At 44.6% G+C, this 27,678-nt stretch overlaps 1 protein-coding gene across 5 annotated transcripts in view; it reads left to right on the plus strand.

Moving 5' to 3' along the window:
• SNX29 (sorting nexin 29) overlaps window positions 1–27,678 on the plus strand; it is a 580,852-nt gene that overhangs the window by 171,908 nt on the left and 381,266 nt on the right. For all 5 annotated transcript variants that reach the window (XM_080678985.1, XM_080678988.1, XM_080678984.1 and 2 more), the window contains one exon: window positions 23,662–23,744. In XM_080678985.1, the coding sequence (XP_080535111.1) occupies window positions 23,662–23,744 (83 nt within the window). The remainder of the gene's footprint in view (window positions 1–23,661; window positions 23,745–27,678) is intronic.

A 27,678-nucleotide genomic window follows, 5' to 3' on the forward strand; every position in this document is an offset into this window, starting at 1 on the left:
TGAGGTCACTGTCCTCATTTGGAAATGAAAATGCTGTGTTGTTTTTTTCTGGCTCCCTGTCTTTCGAAAAATTGGGTTCCAGTGGCCTGTGACTGCACCAGCTGCTTGACTGGCCCAGAGCCGGCCTCACCTAATGGTCCTGTCTGAGCTCTGTCATGGGAGCAGGCGGGTCGGCTGCTGAGAGTGACTGTGCTGGGCCACCTGACTGGCCTTCCAGACTGTCCAGGTGTCAGATGTTATGGATCCTCTGTGTGCCCAAGGAGGGTTCTTGAAATCTCCCACTCCTTCCCTGGGCTCACCCAGTTGCCTCCGTCCTTGTCATGGCTTCCCCTAAGAGGGGAGCTGGGGCCATGTGATTGACAGGCCGACCAGAATCTCATGAAGAGCAGTTTCCAGAAGGAAGACATATGGGGTGACCAAAAATAGAAGAGTCCTCTCCACCTGGAAACCTTGGCAAGTGCCCACAGCCCTAGGATCCCAGGTTTTTCAGGTCTTTGAAGCAAGGAGAAGAGTAATTTCTTCTGGCCAAAAGGGTAGGGAGCCTCACTTTTAGGCATTATACAGAACTTGAGTAAAATTTGTTTCTCTAAAATCAGAGTTGTTTGATACCAGCCTGTAATGTCTTTTGTATCCACAACTCATGGTGTGGTCAAGGACTTAGTTTTAATTCTGAGATCTGTTCCTTACTGGCTGTATGTCTTCAGGCAAGCCTCTTGACCTCTCTGGGCCTTTGTTTCAGACGAGCACCAACCCTGCCTACTTCATAGTCTCTTTGTGAGGATGAAATGAGAATCTTGACTCTTTAAACAGACATTCTTGCTGCTGCTTATTAATGGTGTTATTCTGGGACACATATTTTTTTCTAAATCACACCAAAAACTTAGAACCTTTTTTGGAAGTGTTATTCTCTCTGATTTGGAGGTTTGTTTGTTTGTTTTTCCTATGTAAATGTGAAGTTTTGAGTAAGAGTGAAATGCAAATTGGTACCTGAAGTGGCTCTCATTTTGTTTGGCTTTGCTCACCAGCTGAGGAGAAGTAGGCTCTGTATGTTTCTTAAAATGAACAAAAGATGACAAACTCTGCCTGGCAATTTAAGAGGGAAGAGAGTAGAAGGAAGAGGGGCAAGGCTGGAGGGAAAGTGTGGAGACCAGCCAGAGGGTGTCAGCTGGATGTGGGGCTAAACTCTGTCATGTGCTGCTCTAGTGGTCAATGCCTCTGGCCACCCATGTCCCCAGGGCATGAAAGTGAAGAGGGTGGTGATGGTTAGGAGCTGGGATTGAACTCTAGCTCCACCGTTTCACTAAAGGTCTCATCTTGGTCATCATCCTTCACTTCTCTGAGCCTCAGTGTTCTCATCCATAAAATAATATTAGCTTCATAATATTAGCTTCCTCATAGGGTTGTTGTAAGGATTAAATAAAATAATCCAGGTAAAGTGCAGGCATTAATGGCTCAAAGAATTGTCATCGTCATTAGTGTGATGCTGTAATGAATGAATTTGATTTTTATAACCCTTTGAGATATGAAGGACAGATGGTCATGCAATTCTCATCGTAAGGAGAATGGACACTGAGATTCAAAGATACAAAGTAACTATGCGAGGTATCACACAAGGCACATGAGTTAACAAACTTTTTCTCTAAAGGACCTGATAGTAAATATATTTGGCTTTGTGGGCCACGTGTCTCTGTTAAAACTACTCAATGCTGCCATTGTGGTGTGAAAGCAGCCATAGATGACACATCAACTAATGATTGTGGCTGTGTATCAATAATACTTTATTTATAAGAACAGGTGGCCGCTGAATTTGGCTTGCAGGCCACAGTTGCCAGCCCTGACATAGCCGAGTTATGTCTTGCATCTGGGTCTTTTGGCTTCAAATTCTAGCCAGTCTCACTGTGACACAGCTTTCTCTACATGTGTACCAGGAGACACATGTCTGCCAACCAGGAGCCACACACCTACCTCTGGAGCCAATTAGAGAAGGAAGGCCACATCTCCCAACTTGCAAGATGCCTGCAGTGATGATTCCTCTCTGTGTCTTATGCCGCCTCCCTCTGCTGCTGGTCGACAGTCCAGCAGAAACGAGTCTGATCAGCTCGAAGTCTTTGTCTGGGATGGCCAGCTCCTGACAGGCCCATCTCAGGCTACAGAGGGGGGCCAGCAGCCTCCCTCGTGCCCATTACTACGGCACAGCAGCCACCGACACCTCTGCCCAGGTAGTTGGACATCTGCTCTGTGCTCCTGTGCAGCAACGCATGGGAGGGATGGAGGAGTGAGACCCTCAGAAGATCAGGGGGCCTGCCATCCTGTGGCCATGCTGACTGCTGAGAGTCAGGGAGGAAGGAGGCCCCATCTTGGCAAGATAAGTCATTTGAGATTTTCAGCTACGACCTCTGCTCAAAGGAAAGAGTGAGAGAATCCAGTTACTGCTGCCAGTGTGAGCTCTGGGCAGATGGGTGGGAGAGAGACTTAGCCTTGGATTCAGCCAGCTCTGCAGCAACGCTAGCTCAGGTTGACCTGAGCAGGGTCAGGAAAGACTTAACGATGACAGACAAATCACTGCATGTGGCATTCACCACCACTGAAGGCAGCATTTGAAGCAGCACAGAAGAATTCTCCAAGCTCATTTAAACCCAAAGGAATAGGCTTATTTTCCACAGGATAAGGCTGTTGGTGCTTTATAAATAATGAATAATGAAAAGATTAGGAGGTTACAAAATGATATGTAAATGGACTCTGTTGAGTGGCCTGTTTGAAAGTTGCTAAGTTCTCCCTCCTCTTAGCAATAAACAGCACATTTAAGGAGATTTTGTAGTTGGTGGTTTTGCTCTTAGAATTTTTAGGGGAGGAAAATGGTTCTATAAATTGAAAGTATTGTTAATACTTTTAAAAATCTTGATTCTTTTGTCACTAAGGTAGGGGAGTTAGTACATAGCTTAGTGTCCTCTCCTGAGAGGCCCAACAAAATTTAATTATATTTCATTTACTGCTTAGGTAAGTTCTAAAAGGAGATTGTTAGGAGAATAATCATTTGGGGATTATTTTATTTTTAGGGTTGATGTTCAAGGATTATCTAAATTGTTACTAATCTATTAATGGGCTGCCTTTTGCTCGTTGCCTCTGTTACAAATTTGCAGCAGGCATTGGCCCCGTCAGAAGTGGGTCACTGTTTGTGATGGACTCAATTATGAACTCCCCAAATTTGCATGCTGAAACCCCAACCCCCACGTGACTGCCTTTGGAGATAGGGTCTTTAAGGAGGTCATTAAGGTTAAATGAGGCCCTAAGGGTGGGGCCCTACTCCAATGTGCCGGATGGTCTTACAGTAAGTGGGAGAGACACTAGGAACATGTGACACAGAGGAGGGACCATTTGAGGACACAGAGAGAAGGCAGCATTTACAAGCCAAGAGAGAGGCCTTAGGAGAATTCAAACCTCCTACACTGCAGTCTTGGGTTTCTAGTCTCCAGGACTATGAGAAATAAATTTCTATTGTTGTTCAAGCCACTGTGAGCCAGTGGTATTTGGTTATGATAGCCCTAGGAGATGAATTCACTATAATTGATGTCTCTTCTCCCAGCTTTGACAGGTGTAAGTTCAAATCCTGGGCCCAGTATTAGCTGTGAGTACTTGGGACAGGCTGATTAACCTTTCTGTGCCTCAGTTTCCATTTCTGAAAAATGGGAATAGGGTATGCTCCAGAAATTGCGTATTATGTGTATATTGTGATGTTTTGATGTGAAAGGGGTTGACTCCTTGTCAACCCTGCTATCTAATGATAATTCATATGCTAATGTTCGTGGTTCCTGCAGGATCCTCGTTTGTTAATCAGCGACTCACATTTGTCATCGTTGAAGGCACGCGTCTTACTAGGATTGGATTTGTGATCAAAGTGGTGTGGTGCGGGGGAAGATATGCTGGTTCTGGGGGAAGGCTACATGGGTTTTCATCTCAGCTTTGGCTCTCTGTTGGGTGTGGCCACTGGCTACCTGCCTTCCTACTCACAGTCTCAGTTTGCTCAGCTGTAAAATGGGGGTAGGAATGGAGTTGGGCTGGATCTTCTTGGAAATGCTACCAACTCGATTTTATGACTCCGTTTTAGTAATCTAAATGTGACTAGACTTCTCATGACTCTCTGTGGGTTTTCTAACTTAGTTTGTGCAGGGTCTTGATGAAAGCCATATTGGTCTTCTTGAGAGGCAGACCTTGTTGGTTATATTTTCTTATATCCCAGTGCTTTCCTCAGTGCCTGGTATACAGTAGATGCTCAATTATTTTTAGTCTTTAACAACTTTATTGGGATACAGTTGCCACATCATTGTAATTTCACCCACCTAAAGAATCCAGTTTAATGTTTTTTAGTACACTTACTGTGTTTAATTATTTCTCTGTCTTCGTGGAGCTTACATTCTTGTCAGGAGAACACTGGGAGCCAAGATTTGGTAGTCTTGGCCTTCCCGCTCTGATGTAGCTCTCTCTCGCTATTGAACAGAGCTCCCCAGCGATGACCCACAGTCTCTTTATCTTAGACTCATTGCCTCTGCCATTCCCAGGTTGCTAACATAGGCTCTGTGTCATTGTAGATTTCATCTGATCAGCTTTCTTTTTTTTTTTTTAAACTATTTTTTTTAATTGATTTTAGAGCGGAAGGGAAAATGAGAGAGAGATAGAAACATCAGTGATGAGAGAGAATCACTGATTGGCTGCCTCCTGCATGCCCCTCACTGAGGATGGAGCCCGCAACCCGGGCATGTGCCCTTGACCGGAATTGAACCCAGGACCTTTCCGTCTGCTGGCCAATGCTCTATCCACTGAGCAAAACCGGCTAGGGCCATCTGATCAGCTTTCATTGGACATGGGGAGAGGACCACGGGCAGGAAATATCAGCCTGGAGGTTACACAGTTCTGCGAGCTCCAGAGGAGGAGACATGAGGGGCCTCCCAGGAGTGAACATCTCCTGGTCATAGGGCATGGGCACAGTGGTGGGTGACTCCTCTGGTCTATTCTGACAATGTTCCCTCCCTTTCCCATGATCTGTGGGAAGTTGCTGTGTTGGAAGAGGGCTGGTGTAAGCTGTTAATTGCTGTGGGAAGAGATGGGAGGCTTGAGTGGTACTCATTTAAGAGTGAAGCTAGAGACAGTCATTGCCCTTGGTCCCAAGGAACACAGCCCTCAACCAGGACACCAACCAGATTGCAAGATTCCACAAATCATCCCGGCTTTCCTCTGCCTTTAAATCAACCCAGGACCACAAAGGGCTAAACCTCCTGAAGAAAGAGGCCTGTGGTCTAAAAACAAGATGGAACCCTGCACAAACAGGAAGTTCGTTTAACAGGCATTTTTGTCTTTTTATTGTGGAGAGGATAATGGCAGGTACTCAGATTCACCAGGGACAAGTCAAAGCAGGACTATCCAGTGTACAGTTGATCCTTGAACAACATGGGTGTCAGGGGCGTCGACCTGCTGCACCGTTGAAAATCCTCCTATAGCTACTATTGGTGGATTTGACCCTTGAACAACACAGGTTTGAACTTAATGGATCAGTTGAAAGAAAAATCACTTATAAGTTCAAACCCGTGTTGTTCCTGGGCCAACTTTACCATGGGGTCCTCTCCTTTACTTTGTGATGGGGGTTACCTGCCTTTATCGACCCTGAAATAACATCCAAGTCATAGGAAAGAATTTGCAAAGTTCAGACTAACTTGAATGGTGTTTATTTTTCTTTGTAAAATTGTATAATTGTATATACATGTGTAACTTTGATGGAGCATATTTGGCTATATGGACACACTGACTACTTGAGTCCCTACTCTAACAGTATTGTATATATTCTGAGTTTGTTGTGTATATGCTGTGGTATAAAGCACCTGAGTTTTTATGGTATATGCAGATATTATGGTATATGCTAATCATCCTCTGTAACCTTAATGTCCTTCACGTGAGGAGAAAAGCACATACAAAGTAATATAAAAGAGGCTAAGTAAAGAACTCTGCCATAATGAATTGGCAATAGCATTGCCAATAGTGATATTTTATCTTAAAAATGTATTTGTATAGCCTGGTTAGCATGACTCAGTGGTTGAGTGTGGACCTATGAACCAGGAGATCCTGGTTCGATTCCCAGTGGGGTGCACATGACTGGGTTGGGGGCTTGAGCCCCAGTGTGGGGTGGGCAGGAGGCAGCTGACAAATGATTCTCATCATTGATGTTTCTATCTTTCCCTCTCCCTTCTTCTCTGAAATCAATAAAAATATATTTTAAAAATGTTTGTGTGTATATCTATAGATGTTCCTATGTGTAGATAATCTGTAAAGTCTCAGATAACACCAGTCATACTCCAACAATATAATTGCTGAGGACAGATACAAATTTTCACATATGCTTTCCCCATTCTTCTCTATGCTTGAAAAATATTCACTCTCTATCTACATGACCTGAGAATATAGCCAAAACAGACTTTATTCTTCCCCTTTAGTCTTGTTTATTTTTAGTTCTGTAAGTTTGATGTAAGTTACATAAGTGTTCCCACCAATTCTGTTGCTGTCTTGTTTATCATTTTGACTACTTCAAGCTTATTATTCTCTGATAGATTCTTTAGGGAAGGCTTATGGGAACATATTACCCAAGTTCTTACATGTTGTTACTAGTTTGTGCTTTTCTTGAAAATCAATTTGGTGGTTCTAAAATCCTTAGCTCACATTTTCTTGAGTATCTTAAATATGTTACTGCATTTTGGGGAAGCATTGCTGTCAAAGTTGGATGATAATCATTTTCTTTCCCTTAGAAGTCATTTGCCCAAAGGAGTTCTTCTCTTTCTCTGAAGTTCAGGAATTCTGCTAGATTGCGTCTTGGTGTTAGTCCTTCAGCATTATTATTCTCAGGTACATGGTATGCTCTTTCAATATGTAATTTCAGATTTATTTCAACACCGTTTTTTCGAATCATGGTTTTATATCTGTTCCTTTCCTCTGGTTTTTCTCTCCAGGAGCTTCTGTTTTCTGATGTTGGATCTTATTTGCCTGTTTTTAATATTTGTCACTTTCTCTCAAGTCTTTTTTATCCCTTTTTTCATTTCCTTTTAGTTTTTTTTGAAGCTTGTTCTTTTCACCTTCTAGGTGTTCTATCTCGGTTGGTCTTTATTTCTGAAATGTTTTCTTTAACTTTCCCGAGTTTTATCACCTCTTTATTGAGTTTTTCTAATTCTGGTTCATGTTATTTCATGTTTTGTATCATTTCCGTATTGTCTTTTAGCTTCGTTTGAAATAGAAGGTTACAGTTACATGGGTATTTCTGGAATGTCCTCATTATCTGTAGATATCTTCTACTTGTTATTCTCTTTCTTCTTATAACTTTGGGGTTTTATCTGGATACATCCTTGTTTCATTGTAGTCAGGAAGCTAAACTTTTAAAGGGAGGTGAGGTTGAGGGAAGCTTTTACTATCTTCACAGAGCTTCCCTTCTGTTGTTTTCATGTAGTGATCAGCTTTATGGCAACCCATTTGCTGAAACTTCCTGCCTCTGTTTTTCTCCCTCCCTTTATCAAGAACCTTTCTTTCCTTTGCCTCTCGTGTCTCTGTACTTCTCAGTTATGATTCCACTCCAGTACTTTTTTTTTCTCTCTAACTGAAACAACTTTCAAATAGCGTGGAAAATAGTCTTTGGTGTCCTAGTGGGCCAGGTTTGAGAATAAACGGAGGCCAGCTGTGTTAGTCCCTTCAACTTATAGGACCCTTGCACTCATCTTTAGTTTGACTGTAGTTCTTCACTTGGCCCAGCGTGTTTTCCTTCACAGGGAATACCTGTTGGTGATTTGGGCTTCTTTTCTCAGGATATCTCATCAGATGCCCTGTGGCTTCTGCATTCTCTTGCACAGATGGCGATGCTATACAGACCATGTGGCTATGGGTTTTTCATTACTGATTATATTTTGGGGTTTGTGGGGATAACTTGTTACCTACTTTTTGTTATATTATCTATAGGCTTTTGGTTACATAGGAATTTAAAATAATACTAATAAACTTCCCCATAATACCATCCCACCAGACAAAGTACAAAAGAAGAAAGCTACAGTGAGGGTGAAATTGAAGGTGAACCGTCAGCTGGTTACTGTGGATCAGAGTTCATTTTGCTTCACGAAAGTGATTACGCTGCTGGCTCCTAACAGCCTTCGTTCGTTATGAGCAGAGCTTCCCAGCCAGACTGCTGGGGAGGCGCGTGGGCCCGAGAGAGTAATTGCCTCAGCCCTTGGGGCTGCCAGAGGGCCGAGGGTGGCGAGAGCCTCCAGCCAGTTGCCTCCAATCTGAGTGGCTTCATCTGTTCACCCTCAGTGGGGCATAGAAGTGTCATTTTGAGCTTTGCTTATGGATTTATTTATTCATCAAACATTTTATATTTTTATTTTTAAAAAAATATTTTTTATTGCTTTTTTACAGAGAGGAAGGGAGAGGGATAGAGAGTTAGAAACATCGATGAGAGAGAAACATCGATCAGCTGCCTCCTGCACATACTGGGGTTGTGCCCGCAACCAAGGTACATGCCCTTGACCGGAATCGAACCTGGGACCCTTCAGTCCTCAGGCCGACGCTCTATCCACTGAGCCAAACCGGCTAGCGCAACATTTTATATTTTTAAAGAAATTTCCTAACTTTTTATTTTGAAACATTTCAAACCTACAGAAAAGTACAATGAACTTGGGTACACGTACCCTTCTCCAAGATTCACCAGTTCATATTTTGCACATCTGTCTTTATTTCTAGTCTCTTATTATTTATAAACACACACACACATAACTAGGTATTTTTTTTCTGTACTAACTGAAAGTTGTTTCAGGATTTGTGATTCTTCACCCCTAAATCTTCCTATTTATTTCCCAAGAATAAGGACAGTCTCCCACATTACCACAATATTATTATCATGCCCAAGAAAATCAACAATAATTCCCTAATATCTAACACATAATCCATGTTCACAATCCCATCATTGATCTAAGGTCTCTCTTTTAGCCATTCCCCCTACATTAAGGATCCAGACAAGGTCTATGAACTACCTTTGACATGGCGTCAGACCATCCTTGAGACTGAACGCTGTGCCAGGCCCTCCGCAGGATGTGGGGAAACGCAGACTGGGCAGGGCCAGGTTCCTGTTCTGGAGGAACTCATGGCCCAGCAGCCATGTTACAAATACAAGCAATCCAGACTTGGGCGGGCCTCCTAGATCTTCCTGCTTTATTCCTAGGAGGTTTTTTGTGTTTTTTTTAAAAAAATATATTTTATTGATTTTTTACAGAGAGGAAGGAAGAGGGATAGATAGTCAGAAACATCAATGAGAGAGAAACATCGATCAGCTGCCTCTTGCACACCTCCTACTGGGGATGTGCCTGCAACCAAGTTACATGTCCTTGACCGGAATCGAACCTGGGACCTTTCAGTCCGCAGGCTGACGCTCTATCCACTGAGCCAAACCGGTTTTGGCTATTTCTAGGAGTTTTATTCACCTTTGTAATGGCCGGCATCCAGCTCCCTCCCTCCATCTGTACACTCACCAAGCCCAGCCTGGTCAGCTTCCTGGAATCCATAGGAACTCTTTCAGGTTTGGGCACTGACCTGATTTGCATGAAGGCAAGTGTGCTTTTTTGAGGAGGCCAGTGATAGTTTTGCCGTGGTTGCTGAACCATAAGCTACCTAGATTTTATGGCATGTCCTTGCGTTGACCCTGAAGTTCCCATCCCACAGATGTCTCTGGAATTTGTCAGAGTGTCAGGGTTCATGTGTAGTAGTGGGTCTGAAATTGGAATCCCTGCAGCGGCCAGGTGGGCAGTGGAGGTGCATAAAGGAGGCACCTGTGAGAAAAGGGGGTGGGGGTCCTTGGAGAACTGGACAGCACTTGCCCTCTAGTGGCAACTAGTCAGTGCCAGCTGCTGCGACCTCAAGGGCATGTGGCTGTGTGGTTAGGCACTTGGAGTTTTGACGAGAAGTTGGAAAACTATGTCATTAAGGGGAATGTCTTGATTTTAATTATTGTCACCTAATTAAAAGCCACATCCACACTCAAACACTTTGAGGACCAACAGAGCACGTCTGCAAGCCAGACACTCCTTGGGGCTTGGATGAGCGGTATTACCCCCTCCTGCAGTAGCCCGTGTCTCACTCTCACTCTGTTTATTGGCCTCCCTTGTTACCTTTTTATTTCTACTTCATTCACAGTCCACATTTTCTGCCCATGGTCTCAGGAGGCTGGGATTTGATGAGACTATTGTGACTTGTTCAAGAGCCAAATTGAGTTTTCAACTTGGTATTGAGATGTGGGATGTCTCTCTCCAAACGCTGTGTCAGTAACAACAGCTCATCCACAGCAGATCTAATCCCAGGCAGCAGGCTGCCTCTTTGGAAGAAAGGGGCCATTCTAGGCCCAACCCCTTCCCTCCTGGCAGGTGGCAGATGATAATAGTGACTACACCCCTCACTCACAGACCCCGCGTGGAGTGTTTTCGGGCTGTCTCAGCGGTCCTGCTTCTCACAGTGGAGGTGGGCAGGTTTTGTGAGCTACATCCCTCTGACCATGGTATTTATCAAAGTAATAGTAGTGGCTGGGCCTTGGTGTCCTGGGTACTATTTCATATGCCGTGTTTATATTTACCAAGCTCATTTTCTTGGCTTTTCAGTGCCAATTACGAGCTATTTGGCAACCCTTTCAACTCCTCTCTGTGGGTTGTTATAAACCCATATTTTTGTTGATTGGGAACCTTTCTTTCTAAAGGATTTATTTAAAAAACCTTTTTATTTTGAAATAATCTTAACTTTGCTGAAGAATTGTAATAGTAGTAAAAGAACTCCAATGTACCCTTTAGTCAGATTCATGAATTGTTAGTGTTTGGCCACATTTAAGATGGATTTATCTACCTATATTTTTACCCATGTAAACCTTTATCCTGATCTATTTAAGAGTTGTAAACATCATGACTTTTTACCCCTAAGAACTTGTATTTCCTAAGAACAAGGGCACTTTCTTACATAGCTACAGTGTGATGGTAAAATTCAGAAAATTTAACACTGATGCAGTATTATGTAGAGTAGAGCCCATATTCATATTTCACCAATTGGGCCAATTAAGCCTCTTATGGCCATTTTCTTTGCCTGATCCAGGATCTGGTCCAGAACCAGGCACTGCATTGAATCATCCGGCATTTTAATCTTTTTTAATCTGGACCACTTCACAGCTCCTTTGGTTTTCATGACCTTAACTTTTTTGCATTCCTCTTCTGGCCAGGTGTTTTGTAGAACAGCCCTACGTTTGGGTTTGCCAGCCATTTCCTCGTGATTAGGTTCAGGTTATGTGTTTTTGACAGGATCTTGAGGGTTTTACCTCCATTTCCTCTTGGCCTAATAAAGGGACACTAACTAGCAAGTAGACTTCTGGTCTTACAGATGGCAAAGCTTGATACCAAGAGGTGAAGGTTAAGAGCAAGGTGGCACTCGTGGCCCCAGGCAGAATTTATCTCATAGATGTGTTTTGTGAATCAGTGTTTTTAAGACCTCAACACTTCATAGAGAAACCCACATTTCTAGCTGGTCTTGAAGGATGTGAGAACGTGAGTCGGGGATGTCCCTTCAGATGGGCACGCACTCTCTGCTTCACCGAAACTTCCACCCTCACTTGATGCCCAGTGTGCATTTCCCGGCCTGCTTCAGTCCTTTGTTGCCTGGCTGGCTCCTGCAGCCATGGCTCTGAAACTGCCGGGTAGGCTTGCAGCTCTGCAGTCTGTATTCTGCTCCTGCACAGCGTATGGTTCTTCTTGGGGCCCATCAGGAAACAGTTTGCACTTCACATCTGCTCCTCTTGCCTATTCTTTCCTCCTTGGAGAGGTGGCCGCTGGGTAGTCGCTCTTATCTCCCCTGCAGTGATGCTACTGCATGCACTCTTCCTAAGGGCAGGTTGTCACTTGGAGGACCTTAGGGCGCCCCACACTGGCTCTCACGGAAGCCCAATTTGGTGGGAGGCTCCTTCAACTCCCAGTTAATGTGGGAAATGCTACATCTCTAGAGGGACCTGAACCAGTCTAGGGAAATCGGACGAATAATTCCTGAGGAGGTGAGGTTGAATCCGGGGATACATCTAGGCGGCTAGGGGACAGGCTGGAGGAAGAGGCCTCAGTATTGATGTCGACCTGGAAATACTTCCAGGGATCACTCCAGGCCTTCCTTAGTCCTTCCCTTACCTGGAGAAAACAGACCTCTTTGGGTTGGACTACAGTGGGATCCTAATTTATAATTTATGACTAATGATAGTGGTAGTAGTAACTATAAAAAACAATAGCTAGTATTTAGCACTTACTATATGCCAGACACTTTACATGTATTTGTATTTATGTGCACACATCAGTATACACGTATTTTAATTCTCCCTGTAGTTTCTGAAGTAGGTGTTTTTATCATCCAATTTTACAGGTGATAAAACCAGGGCCCAGATAGGTTAAGTGACTTGCTGAAGATCACACAGAGGCAGAGCCAGCCTGTCTGACCTCAAAGCAAACACTCTTTTAAAAAATATATATTTTTATTGATTTTAGAGAGGAAGGGAGAGGGAGAGAGAGATAGAAACATCAATGATGGGAGAGAAACATCAATGATGACAGATAATCATTGATCGGCTGCCTCCTATACTCCCCTGCTGGGGATCGAGTGCACAACCCAGGCATGTACCCTTGACCAGAATCACCCAGGACCCTTCAGTCCACAGGCCAACACTCTATGTACTAAGCCAAACCTGCTAGGGCTCAGAGCAAACACTCTTAATGGCACAAAGGACTGAAGTGAGCTGCCTTCTTCATATACAGATGCCTCAAGAAGTAACTTGAAGGAGCTTGGAGGAGTGAAATGACAGTCAAGTATGATTCCGCCTGTTATTACTTGGAGCTCTGCGATTTTCCTTTTGTGCTTGGCATATTTTGGGTGTGTGTCATCTGCAATTAATTACCCTCCTGCATTACTGGAGTTGTTTGGGCTGTTTCCCTGGCTCTGGATATGAAATGTGGGGGCCAGCATGCCATTCTGAGTGGAATTTACCAGGTGGCTAATGAGATGGGGATTATTAAATAGTGAAATGACGGGAACGGGGAGTGAGCACTAAAAATCAAACAAGCTTTTCATGGTCTCCCTTTCCATCTTCTCCGCTCCAGCTGGCTGATGAGACAGCACACAGCTCAAGTCACCTCACATCCAACCTGCACTGGTTGTTTCTTTTGCAAAATGATTGAGTCCAAAGGGACTTGTTGCATTTAATTGTCATGTTTCTTAAGTCTGGAACTATTTCTTCCTTTCCTTGACTTTTGTGACCTTGACCCTTTTGAAGGTTATAGGCCAATTTATTTTGCAGGATGGCCCCCAATTTGGTTGGTTTACTACTTCCTTGTGGTTTGATTCTGCGTATGCATCTTTGGTAGGAATATCACAGGGATGATGCATGTCCTTAGGGTGTCCTGGTGGCTGGTGCATGGTGGCTTCAGTTGTTTCATTACTGATCATGTTAACTGGTTAAGGTGGTGTCTGCCACCCTTCTCCACTGTGAACTTAATGTCTTCTCTTTTACAATTAAGTATTGTGCGGGGAGGCAGTTGAAGCCTTTGTAAATATCTCATTCTGCATTAGACTTTCCATTGATTATTTATGGATTTGTTGATTTCTGTTATATTCAGTAGCTCATAACCTATTGTCACTATTTTGATGTTCAATTTGTCCCAGTTTTGTCCAGGGGAGCTTTGTTGCTGGCATCTCTGCCTTTTGAAATGCCCTATGAGTTTACACGGAACCTTGAACTCCAATCTAACAGCACAGTGTTGACCTCTGGCTTTCTCACGTTATTCGATCACTCTCCCTATATGTAACTGGTCTCAGTGGCTTTGGACGGAACTATTCAGGAAGGGAAAGAGCAGGGCTGGGGGGAGACGGGCTCTTTGAATGAGGACCCAGCGGATTCCATTGTAGGAGATCCTCCATCCTTTGACCACATAGGAAGAACACTGGCCTTGTGCTGAGGGTGTGGAATTTTGGAGCTACCCAGACACTAGTCCCAGGTCTACTCCAGCCAACCTGTCCCACTGAGTCCCCACTCCTCATTGGATCAAGTGTGGATTATGGTAATATTTTATGGTTATGGGCTAAAATGAGATAAATGGGGCCTGAGACTCAGCATTTCTACCAAGCACCCTAGTGAGGCCAGTTGTGCCAGACCTTGGACCACACTTTGAGTAGCAAGGTTCTGGCCAAAGGAATGAGCCAGAGCAAAGCCCCAAGACCAGCCTGCGCCTGGCTTGTTCCTGGAACTGAGGGAAGTGGCTGATGCCTGAGCAGGGCGGGGATGCTGGAGCAGGGAGGGGATGCCGGAGCAGGGCGGAAAATCCTGAGGAGCCTGAGGCTTGGAAATTAGTGTGAAGTTTAAGCCTGAAGGGCACCCAGTTGCAAGGGAATGACATACTATGTGGGAAAAACAGAGTGGGGGAGATGTGGGAACAGGCAAGTGTGCAAACTAGAAGGCAGCTACAGTGACTGAGCATCCACCCAGGCAAGAAATGACGATGGCCAGACTGAGAGGGCTAGGTGGTGCAGGGGAGACGGAGAGAAGTATTCACACGTTCATCTGAGGATTCTAGAAAGCCTTGCCGACTCCCACCCTCAGCCGCAAACACACCTGCTGGCCACCCTGCCGTTTTCTATAAAAGTATCAGGAAAGGAAGCAAATCATGGAGGAGGTGGCAAGTACCTCTCAGACAGCTTCCAGTGACTGCAGTAATTAATGTTTGTAAGTCAAAGCAATAATGCCTGCCCCAGTGTCAGAACAAACAACCCACAACCCCAGACAGCACCACTCAAAGGATAATTACTCAAAACCAGCGACCCTGTGAAGTGCATTTGGTAATTCACAGCCATCAAAACATCACAGTTAATCCACTGTTTTGGACGTTATATTTTGCCAAGAAGTAACTTAAATTACAACTGGTTTTGATGATTCTAGGTACATTATTTTCTAATTTTCATTAAGATTTAAACATTTAATATAAGATGTTATGGTTGTAAAAGTTGTTAAGGATAAGTCCTGAACTTGGAATCCTGTTACAGTGTAATAAAATTTGATATTATACACATATTCACACATACATAAGTGACATTACTGAAGAATCATATACTAGTATAAATATGGAGGAATGTGTGAATATATAATTGAGTTGAACCTCAGTTAACCAAAATAAGGTTAAAAGTGAGTTATAAACTTACTAAGTAGTGTTATTTACAGAAAACTGTCCTCTTTTTTGGCTCCTTAAACAGATCAGTAAAGTATAGAATCCCACTTTATCTGGTTTTCCTAGCCAGAACTCCCTCTCATTATCCAGAGGGGGAAAAGTTCTACAGGGCACAGCAGTTATGTACAAAAATTATAAGATTGGTACTTTGTCTTTCATACATTTGACAAAAATTTATTGTCTATTACACCTTAGCTCCATTTTCAGTCCCATGATATACTATCCCGAGGGTCCCAAATTATAAATACCATCTCATTTCCTAATCAAAATTTTCCTTTTCCGCAATTTTTATCTGCCATTTTCCCTATATCAACCCATAATGACAAACAAAACAGTACTATTTTCTTGTTAATGCAAATAAACCTGAAATCAAAAGAGCAAAAAATATATTCATCTGTAAAATAGGGATAACAACTGAACCTACTTCACAGGGCAGTTGTAAGGATTAACTAAGTTAATGTAAGTGTTTAGAAACAATGCCCAGAATCTAACTATATATCCAACTATTAACATGACCACCCAGAAATGAAATTATTTTCAAATGATGTTAAGTATAACGTTATTTAGAGGGATGCAATCTAAGGACTAAAAGAACAGTAAACTTCAAGAACAAAGCAAAAACCAAAAACCAAAAACATCACAGTAAGATGCAACTACAGGAATTTGGTTTCCCAGCCCAGACGCTGGCGCGAGGGAGGCACTAACCATAACCGCACCTGACCACTGCCAGAGCAAGGCTAAGTGACCAGGCTGTCTGTAAAAGTGACTTCCCTCGCAGCCGCCAACAAAGGCAGGCAGGGAGGCATAAATCTCCCGGCTTTATGGTATGGACAGCAACTCCCAAGTATTCAAGGTCATGATCACTGCAAAATGCAATAGTCAAAGCTGAAAAGTCATTTTTCCCAGACTGTGTGTTCCCCTCTCACTCCCCTCGGGCCACCAGCTCCAGCCCCATCACTATTTCTAAGGTGTTTCACCTCTCAGCCCCGTGCCAGGATGAACGCTGCACTGTCTCCCACAGAATGTGTCTGCACTTGCAGCCTCATTCATCTTCACCAGGACATGACACTCGCAGGAGCTGACACTGTTCAGCGCTGACTGGAGAGAAGGGAGGGGAGCAGGGTCAGCCAGGTTTGTAGATGCCTATAGACACAGGTCCCTACAGGGAGACTCAGCAATTCTCTTGGCAAATGACAAGGGTGACAAGTGGCTTTTTGGGAGCAGTTTTAGATTTACAGAAACATGAACAAAGCAGAGAGTTCCCTTATACTCCTTCATTGCCTTGTTCCCCAATTTTTCTTACATCTTGCATTGGTAGGGCATATTTGTTACAATTGATGAACCAATTCTGATACATTATTATTAAAGTCTATAGTGTACATCAGGATTCACTCTTGGTGGTGTTCATTCTGTGGGTCTGGACAGATGTATAATGACTTGTGCCCACAATTATTGTCTCATATAGATTAATTTCACTGCCCTAAAAATCCCCCATGTTCCACCTATTCATCCCTCCCCCCAACCCCTGACCTTTACACTGTCCCCACGGTTTTGCCTTTTTCAGAATGTCATATAGTTGGATTCAAAGTTTGTAGTCTTTTCAAATTGACTTCTTTCATTTAGCAATATGCATTTTAGTCTCCCCCCTGTCTTTTCATGGCTATGTAGGTCATTACTTTTCACCATTGCATAATATTCCATTGTCTGGATGCACCACAGTTTGTTTATCCATTCACCTATTAAAGCTCATCTTGGTTGCTTCCAAGTTTTGGCAATTATGAATAAAATTGCTAAATACTGTGTGCAAGGTTTTGTGTGGACTTAAGTTTTCAACTCCCTTGAGTAAATACCAAGCAGCCAGGTTGCTGGATCACATAGTAAGAGTATATTTAGTTTTGTAAGAACCTCCAGGCTGTCTTCCAAAGTGGCTGCACCATGTTGCCTTCCCACCAGCAGTGAATGAGAGTTCCTGTGGCTCCACATCCTTGTCAGCATTTGGTGTTGTCGGTGCTTTAACAGGTGTGGCTTTAGCTTTTGTAGTCCTCGTTTGAGGCAGATGAGTGATTTGCAGCTGAAAGACTAAATCTACAGGGAGAGCACAGCCACTGACAGATAGGCCCCTGACTGGCCACAGTGGGTGGGAAGTACACCAGCTGTCCCTGTGGCACCAGTGATGACTCGTGGGATGGAGGTGGAGAAACGGGTTGAACCCTCAGGACTCCCAGGAAGCCCATTTTGGAAGGTCAGCACTGATGGTTCCTTTACAGTAACAGCGCCCCTACCCCCAACTTTTCTGGATGGTTTTTCAGATGGACTCTTAATGAAATCACTCCATTAGTTGCAAAAAGAGCCAGGTGTTGTAAGTGATCTTCAGCTGAGTCTGGCATACCCTAGGGCCAGAGAGGAGGAAAGTTGCCCTAAGATGTAGCTGACAGGGTGCCAACCATCTGTGCCTCCTTGTTCAGAGGTCTTGTCCTCACAGGCTCACTCAGTCCTATGCCACCTTGTGTAGATGGGTGCAAGATGGGAGGTGCCTCACCAGAGAAGGAGAAGACCAAGGGACGGCTGCCCCCCAGCAGCTTCATCACCCGCCAGATGTATATAGCCTTCTGGGCTCTGTTGCTCTCATTCTCTCATACATGTGCACGTGCATGTAAGCATCCTCCCCCCCTCCACACACACACATGTGCAGGATGGTGTATAGTGAAGACATTAGGCACCCAGGCTCTGAAGACAGACTGCCTGGGCTGAGGTGGGTGCTGATGCACCAGAGCCCTGGTCAGGTTTGGTATTGCTGCTCACCTTGCCTCTCACCTGTTTAGGCTGACAGACTCCTGGCCCGTGACTTGTGCTGGGTTGAAGGCCCCTGCTGAGATGGGCCTCAGTCATTATTGCAATTCTGACGCCTTTCATAGTTAGGATGTGCTTAATTAATTGATCCATTCTGTTGTCTCATGAAGTATCAAATGAAAAGGCATTTTTATTTGATAATCATAACAGAGACCTGTGTAATGATAAGAATGATGAATTCTGTGTGGTTCTTCTGTTTCCAAATTCAAACTGGTTGCAGATTAGTTGTCTAGAGCCTAGGAATTACTTTCTTGGGTCACTTAACATGCTAAAAATATCTTTTTTTAAAAAAAAATAAATCTTTATTGTTCAGATTATTACAGGTGTTCCTCTTTTTTCCCCCCCATAGCTCCCCTCCACCTGATTCCCCACCCCACCCCATGCCCTTACCCCCCCGCCACTGTCTTCATCTATAGGTGTAAGATTTTTGTCCAATCTCTTCCCACACCCCTCACACCCCCTTCCCCCTGAGAATTGTCAGTCCACTTCCTTTCTATGTCCCTGATTCTATTATATTCCCCAGTCCATTCTGTTCTGCAGATTTTTTATTCACTTGATTTTTAGATTCACTTGTTGGTAGGTATGTATTTGATGTCATTTTGTTGTTCATAATTTTTATCTTTACCTTTTTCTTCTTCTTCCTCTTCTTAAAGAATACCCTTCAGCATTTCATGTAATCCTGGTTTGGTGGTGATGAACTCGTTTAGCTTTTTCTTATCTGTGAAGCTCTTTATCTGACCTTCAACTCTGAATGATAGCTTTGCTGGGTAGAGTAATCTTGGTTGTAGGTTCTTGCTGTTCATCACTTTGAATATTTCTTGCCACTCCCGTCTGGCCTGGATAGTTTCTGTTGAGAAATCAGCTGACAGTCGTATGGGTGCTCCCTTGTAGGTAACTAACAGTTTTTCTCTTGCTGCTTTCAAGATTTTCTCTTTGTCTTTTGCCCTTGGCATTTTAATTATGATGTGTCTTGGTGTGGTCCTCTTTGGATTCCTCTTGTATGGGGTTCTGTGTGCTTCCTGAACTTGTAAGTCTATTTCTTTCACCAGGTAGGGAAAGTTTTCTGTCATTATTTCTTCTAATAGGTTTTCAATATTTTGCTCTCTCTCTTCTTCTGGCACCCCAAAAATTCGGATGTTGGTACGCTTAAAGTTGTCCCAGAGGCTCCTTACACTATCTTCATATTTTTGGATTCTTTTTTCTTTTTGTTTTTCTGGTTGGGTGTTTTTTGTTTCCTCATATTTCAGATCTTTGGTTTGATTCTTGGGGTACATTGATCTACAGTTGAGTTTCTGTATATTCTTTATTTTAGATAGTGTATGCTTAATTTCTGACTGGTCCTTTTCCATATTTTTGGCATTCTCATTAAGATCCTTAAAGGTCTCACTAAGTTCCTCAGAGGTTTTTAGAAGATTCTTGAGTAACCTTATAAATGTGGTTCTGAACTCTATGTTGTCCAGTAGTTTGCTTTACTCCATTTCTTTAATTTGTGACATGTTTCTTTGTCTCCACATTTTGGCTGCTTCCCTGTGTTGATGGAGTGGCTTTGTGTGGTAGGTGACCTATAGGGGCTAGTAGCTCAGCCTCCCCAATCACCTGTGGTGGACGCTCTTGGTACACCCCTTTGTGGGCTGAGTGCAAAGTCTTGGTGTAGTTAAGCCTTGATTGCTGTTGGTACACTGGGAGGAATTGACCTCCAGGCCAATTGGCTGTGAGGACCCGCTGTGTCTCTAATGGAAGAATTGCTGCGCTGGAGACACGCTTATGGTGCAGGACTTGTTTCAGTGGGGCTTTGGTGCTCACTGAGTCTGCCTCTTGAATGTGTCACTTATGGATGTGAGGAGTTGAAATCTGTTGTCTCACACTGACCACTAGGTACACTGGCTTCTGGATCTCCAATGGGGTACAGGTTAGCTACTGTCTGAGGCCACCCAGAAGGAGCTATAGCAAGAACTACAGTTTTATCCTCTTTGCTTGGGGTTTGGAGGTTTTGGAGCTGTCTGACCCGGGCTGCAAGTTTGCTAGGTTAAGCTGCGATAGGGCAGGCCATTCATGTGCTAAAGCCGCTGCTTGGAGCTTGGGTGGGTTTGTAGGTTGTGCGGGGCGGGGTCTCAGGGCATCACTAGGCTAGGGCGTGGCAAACAGCGATGGCTGCCAGTTAGCCGGCTCTGCATCTCCGACCGTGTCCCCATGTCCCGGGCCCCAGTGCAGTGAACAATTATTCCTGTGTGCAGCTCTGCAAGCAAGCCACCCTCACTTTCCGACGCAATGGAAGACAGTCCAGCTTCTCCCTTTAGGAGTTTGGGTTCCCCGCGTCTCCCCAGAAACTGGATTTCAGAGTAATTGGGGGCTTGTCTCCCTTCAGGTTGAAAAAAGCAATGCCTGCCGCCAGCCCGGATCGCGCGCGCCCCCGTACCTCAGCTTTTCAGCGCTTGTGCACGTCTCAATGCTCTTTTCTCTTTCCTTCTAGTTGTAGAACTTCTACTCAGCCAGCTTTCCCGTGGTTCTGGGTGATAGACGTTTTGTCTTTTAGTTGTAGTTTTGAAATTGTTGTGCGAAGCAGCAGTTTAGGTGTTTACCTACACCACCATCTTGGATCCTCTAAAAATATCTTTTGATGGGGCTTTGTAGTTTGCCAAAGCCACCCACCCCTTCTTCTCTCTTGTACTTGTACTTGGTTTGCTTTACCCATTGCCGGACCTACAGTGGTCCTTTAAGTCTGTGTTCCATTGTGTGGGTGCGCTGGGGCAGAGGACTGTTATGCGCTTGATAGGACCATGCATACACGTTGTCAGAGTTTGGTTTGCCATTGCCCCATAGTTACATAGGGTGTAACCATAAGGCCAACCTCTTGGTATTGTCTTTGCAATTTCATGTGAATCTAAAATTACTTAAAAAAAAAAAAAAATGGGCCTCATCCTGTCACAGGATGGGGGATCAGGAGCCAGTTGCCTTTTTGGAGCAGCCAGTGTGTCCTCCAGGTGTTTGAGTTTTATTCAGAAGCAGTGTCAGGGACCTGGAAGTATTCATTTCCCACAAAGGCAAACAAGTTCATCCATACAAACTGGGCTGGGATGAGTTTATGGCTCCCAAAGGTGTCCAACCCAGTGGTTGGATATATCCTTCATGGCTTCTCATCATTTTGATGGAAGTCAGATTTATATTAAAGGTCTTGGCTTTTATCTGTTAGGTGTGATATTCAGATAGTCTTAAGACTCTATTAAAAGATTGATCCAAACCGGAAGACAAGCAGCCCTTTTTTATTTCAGTGCTGACTGCAGAGTCGAAGATGAATAAGGGAGCCGAGGGTCAGCCTGTGTGGTGTGAGCAAATGAGACAGAGCAGCCAGATGTCGACGTGACACGCCTGTCAGCCGGCCGGAGTGAGCCTGCCCAGCCTGCCTCTTGGGGTGTGCTCTGCCACAAATCATGTTAAATTATACCACATAGAAATGCATATAAATGTCCTTTCCTTAGTTTTCAGGTCATATGTGACTTGAATTCACATGTGGAGATTAGGGCTAGCCTGGGATGAGTGACAAGACTCTGGTTAGGGAACCCAAGAAAACAAGCTGTAAATCCACATACGTCGGGGATATTTTTTTCTCCCGCAGGCCTTTTCAGGGCCTGTTAGTTGTTGAGCTTCAGATGTTTGCTATTCATATCACAGACAGACAAAGTGCAGATACCTGTAGGAACACCCATGGTAAGGTGTCTAGGGGGAGGGAGCTAATGAAAGGGCTCCTCTGTACTTTTCCTCTAAAGCTTCTGAGATGAATGTGGAGTTCGCAGGGGACACCTGACTATATGGTAGTGTCTGCAGTTGGTGCGGATGTTCTTTCTGCCGAAGTAGTGCAGAAAAGCAAAATGCAAACACAACGCTGTCTTTGCAGGGCGGAGATGTAGTCAAGTTCACTGAAAGCAGACGGCAGAGCCAGCGGTGGGCAGTCTCAGGCTTTCCCCTGAGTAAATTGTGGCATATCCATATCAAGGAATGGCATTTACATCCATAAATAGACCGAGTTAGAGGCTTCTAGTGGTGAGTTCTTAAATGAGACAAACACAGTTGTAGAAAAAATTATAATCCGGTTTTATAAAGTCAACTACCTGAGTATATCAGGTTTGTAGTTAGTGACTGTGAGCATGGAGGGCAGCATTGATATGTATATCAGGTTTTTAACATTGATGACCATGGGGAAGTGGTGAGTGGAACAGTAAACAAGGGAATAACACTTCAAACAGAAAAAGATTAAAGGAGTGTGAAAGATGTTTCATCCACATAAAATTATATTTAGGAGTGTGTGTGTATGCATGTTTAGTGAGGGGTATGATAGAAAAGTTATAAAAATGTTGGGTTTATTTTCAAGGTGGTGGATTTTCAGCTGATTTTCACATTCCTTCTTAAATGTGTTCTAATTGAGTATTTTAAAGTGAGCATTTTTTACTTTTAAATTTATTTTTATAAGCATAAAAGAAACCCAATCTTATAGCTATTTTGCTGTGAGGAAATGCTCTAGCTCATTCAAAAGCATTCAGGCATAAGGGCTTTGAGGGGAGGAGCAGAACCAGAAATGTGGAGGAGGCACCTCTGTCTGGGGTAGCTGGTGAGCAGCCAAGTCCAAATCCTACAGGAGACAGAGAAAAGCTCTGCTGAGCCTTGGGGGCTGTTAGACCTGGGTTTGGATCTCTTTAGTGTGCCTTACTTGTGACTATGGTTGGGGACCTAATCCATACTCTAATTTCTCTCCTATAACATGGGAAGAATATGATAGTGTCATTATGCCTGACATATAATAGTCACTTAATAAACATTTTCCCACTGAATGAAGAATGAATAAATGAATGAGTGCGTGCTTGATTCATCAAGGTCACATATGTATAGTCAGAGCTATGTCATAAATACTCAACAAATGGTAGTTTTCTGCCCCTGATCCCCATATTCTTTTTCTTAGCCAGTGTACCTGGAGAGAGAATTGAGCAGAGTGGGGTCTTGTAGCCTGAGTTCCATGCTTCACAGCACGGTCTTATATGAGGGGTGGGGGTAGACTTGGTTAACTGCTTCTCCTCTTTATGCCTCATCTCTAAAATTGATGTTCTGATAATACTTTGAAGGGTTAAATGAGATACCTAAAGGCTTCACAGGATGCCTGGCAAATAATGAATATCTAGTGCATTTTATAGTTAATAAAAATATTAAGAGTATTCCCCAGGTTGAATATACAGTACTTGGTTTGTTCTTCTGTAAATGGAGAGTATATTCAGAGTGCCTGGCACAGAATAGTTACCTAACAGATTGATAGATTCAAATAACCTGAGCATAGCACATCAGCATCCTGATTTTATGGGCACTGGAACCAGTTAGTTCATTCCCATCATGAAAGAACAGTTCTTGAAGGCATTCTGCAAATGTGCCTTTGCTAACTCATCTTTTCACACAGACCCCCTCCCCCAACCTTTGCCTTCAGTCTAATTGCCAATTTTTAAAAATATTTTTTTAAACATTCTTCTACCTGCAGGGAAAATGAGGTGCTCAAAGTCCAGCTGAAGAAGTATGTAGGAGCTGTCCAGATGCTGAAAAGAGAAGGTCAAACAGCTGAAGGTGAGGGGGAGACCAGCCTGGGTGGGTGGGGGCTAAGCCTTTGCATCTTTATCACCCCTGTGCCTGGCACATAGTAGACACTCAACAGGTAAGTGCATATGCAGATGAATTAGAAAAGCAGGATTCTGAAAAATTAATTAGATGGAAAACCCTGCTGTGTATTCTTGTTAAACTAATATTATAAGACTTACTTGCTAGATTATTAACAACAGTGATATCAATTTGTGTACTTAGGGGATTTTGTCTAGAGTCCTGGGACACCACTTATAAGGTAGTGAACCTAGCAGCATGATTACATTGCATTGCCTAGGGGTGGAAGCAGCAGAATGCCAACACGGTGGAGATCCAAGCTCTGGACTTAGGCTGACTAGCTTCCAGCCCAGCTCTGGTTAAGTTTCTTAATCTCTCTCCACGTCTATTTCTCATCTGTAAAGTAGGACTCATTGATAATGCCTACCTCATGAGGCAATCCGTGTAGACAGCATACCATAGAGTAAGTACTGAGTAAATGTTAGTCATTACTAATATTATTAATCAGGAAAACAAGTAGACAGAAAATTGATTACTTGGCCGACACAGTCTTTCTCCAGATGGTCAGATGCAATGGAGGAGGCGTCCATTCACTGAACCACACTCCTGCCCCAGCCCTGCTGCCCTAGGACCATGTTCAAGAGGCCCCTCAGTAGCTGCAGTCATCACAGCTCTTGGCGAAGGGCCTCCATCCTGGGGCCATGTGCCTGTGAGGAGACCTCCACCACAGTAATGCCCTCAGCCTCACTCCATACCTCCTACCCGATTGCTGAGATTCTCAGTTGGGTAGAGTTGATGCATTACAACAGCATCCTGATTTTATGGGCACTGGAACCAGTTAGCTCACTTCCATCATGAAAGAACAGTTCTTAAAGGCATTCTGCAAATGTGCCTTTGCTAACTCTTGTTGTAGTGGACATCTGTGTCCTCTGTGGTACCCGTCCCACTTGCTCTGATTTTCATATGACCAGCATCCTCACTCAGTGTCAGTCCCGTGACGGAGGTGGGGCTCCACCCTCTGTCCTGCGCTTGACCTTAGCTGGTGCTCTCGCTGGGTCTCAGGCTCTGGTAGGCCACAGGTGTTGGGTTCTTCCTCTCCGTTGGGCCTGGGAGGCTGCGGATGAGGCCATCACATAGAGAGAGGAGCTGAGCTGAGAGGCAGAGAGGAACCGAGTCTGATCAGGTCCTTTGAGCCCTTGAATTCAGCTGTACCTGATATGATACTCCAACTCTGAACTTCTTGTTGATTATAACAATAACTGCACCAACCCCCTGCCCCTGTTTTCCAGCTTGACTTGCATTTTGAAAGCTCATATGGTCCTGGCCAACTGTTAGTTCCTTACTGGATATGGTGTCCATCCTGTCCTCGGGGAGGGTGGTGTTTCTCCATAGTCTGTCTTTCCAAATGTGCAGTGTCTGCTGCTGCTGTGTGAGGCTCATCCTCTCACCCTCCCTCTTGTTAGGTTCACTCCACTGTCATCTGTCCCGGCCACCACAGGCCCATCCCATAAGTGATGGATTTAAGGCTGCAAGCTCCTTTTGGCATCCCCCTTTATTAATCTGCCATAGGCTCAGGGACAGCGGGAGAAGAAATGGCCTGTTGCGAGTGGTGATCAGAGTAATTGGGAGATTTACTGAGAGGAACTTAATGGATGAGGGAGGCTTGGGAGCAATTCTTTAAAAGTTTTCTTTAAAAAACAGAAGTGGTAATAAAACACAAAATCATAAACCTCACTCACGTGTTGCGTCTCTGCATGCATGTGGCTTGCTCTCTGAACCCCTGTTCCACACTGCATGTATTTCATGCTCTCACTTCAGGTCTCGGTTTTTCTGGGCTCCAGAAGAGATGACTTGATGGTCAAGGAGATGGCTGATCATGGGTGAGAGGGTTCTGGGGGACATTGTTTCAGCCTCAATTATGTAGGCCTTGGGCTGTCTCCTCTTGGTCAGCCTCATGTTATTGCCCCCAGTGTGCACAAAGGCAAGGACATGTTTGTTTGAGGCCAGCTTCTTGAGTCGTAAGGAAAGCTAGCTCATGACTGTGTGTGTGTATCGGCTCTAGAGGGCTAAACACGAGCCTCCTGGAATGATGAATTAGATCCCATCACTCTGCTGCTTAGAACCCATTGCACACTCTTTGATGGTGGCCTCAGGCTCGGTGTGATCTGGGGGCTTCCCTATGCTCTGGCCCCATTTCCCTCCACCCTCCCCTTGCTGTCTCACCCCGCCATACTGGCCTTCAGGCTGATTCCTCCCTCAGGGCCTTTGTCTCTCCGCTGGGCTGCTCCTCCCTGTCTCTGCGTGGCTGAGCCTGCCTTGGCCAACAGGTCTCTTTCAGATGTCACCTCCTCTGGTCTTCCTGGCTCGCGCTGTGCCTTCTCCTTCACTCTTTATTCCATCACTTCCTTTATCGTCATCACAGCACTTGTCAGCACCTCAGAGGCTCCTGGTTGTGGATTCCCTTCCTTCTTTGCTGTCTGTCCCACCCTGCACTTGACAATCCACAAGAGCAGGGGCCTTGCCTGTGTTCCCTGCTGTGTTCAAAGCACCTTGCGCAATGCTTGACCCCATGGCACTCCATTCATTTTTATAAACGAGGAGTGGAAACCTAAGAGCAGCTGTTGTAGGACCTGGCCTCCTGCAGTCAGATGCCTAGGTCCATGGCAGCTAGGAGAGCTCAGCAGTGCCACCCAGTGATGTCCCAAGCCCCTCGTAACTACTGCTTTCTGCTGTGCCTCCGACCAGATTCTTCAGGTCCTTATGACTACATTTAGCACATGACTTGATTCTCCCATGGTTTCACTATTCTTTGGTGACAAGAATCATAAGATTCACTTTACCTCTGCTTAAACAAAACAGAAGTCTTGAAGTTCCCATCTGCAGGGATGGCTTAATCCAGCGGCTCAAACAATATCAGGAGTATATTTCTCCCCCATTACTCAGTTCTCTCTCTCTCTCTCTCTCTCTCTCTCTCTCTCTCTCTCTCTCTCTCTCTCTCTCTCTCTCTCTCTTCCTCCTCACCCCACCCCCTCATGTATTGGCTGTGCGCTGGTAAATGTTTAATGCCCAGCCCTCTGGGGAGGAAAGGGTGCTTGCTGGTTCCCATGGTGTATATGCACCCACTGTGCTGATTGCAGGCTCATGGCTGTGTCATGAGTGCAGAGCGGGAAGAGGTGTGCGTGTGCGCGCGCGCACACACACCACACACCACACACACACACACACACACACACACACACACACACACGCACGCACACGGGGCTCCTTGCCCTGATGCCCAGGTCTGCGCCCCGCTGTGTGTTGGCTCCATTCTCAGGCAGGTGATCTCATGCTGGCAAGAGGCTGCCAGCAGTTCTGGTTTAATCTTCTCAGCAACCTGGCAGAAGGGAGCTGCTCTTCCCACTAGTTTCCTTATAAGCCATCTGTCCTCTCTCCCATCTAGAGCCCTGGTTCTTGGCGGAGTTATAAACATCCCAGTGCTTGGCCCTTGGAACCACAGCCTTGGAGGATATCACTTCCGAATTTATGGCCTTTAGGGTCAGCCAATATGTTGCAAATGTGCCAACATTCTCTGATTCTCTGCCAGCGGTAACTGTCTCAAGTCAATCAAGGTTAATTTTTTTTTCTTTTCTTAAATTCAGATTTGGTCTCGGCACTTGCTTCTCATGTATATACACACAAATATATGTATACACACCAATTAAGAGGACCAGGTTGGGGGGCAGGGAGTGCAGTGGAAGCTGTTCACCATCACTGTATGAGCTAATGCGGTGCGTTCACTGGGCCCACCCACCCTGCCCTCTCCGGGATCCGAAGTGAGTGTTCACACATTTCACCTCTTTACCTTCCACGGAAATGTGGCCTTTTCATCTCTCCCTCTCGCTCCTCATCACGAGTCTCCATC

This window comes from Plecotus auritus (assembly GCF_963455305.1).
Source record: "Plecotus auritus genome assembly, chromosome: 7".
Classification (NCBI taxonomy): domain Eukaryota; kingdom Metazoa; phylum Chordata; class Mammalia; order Chiroptera; family Vespertilionidae; genus Plecotus; species Plecotus auritus.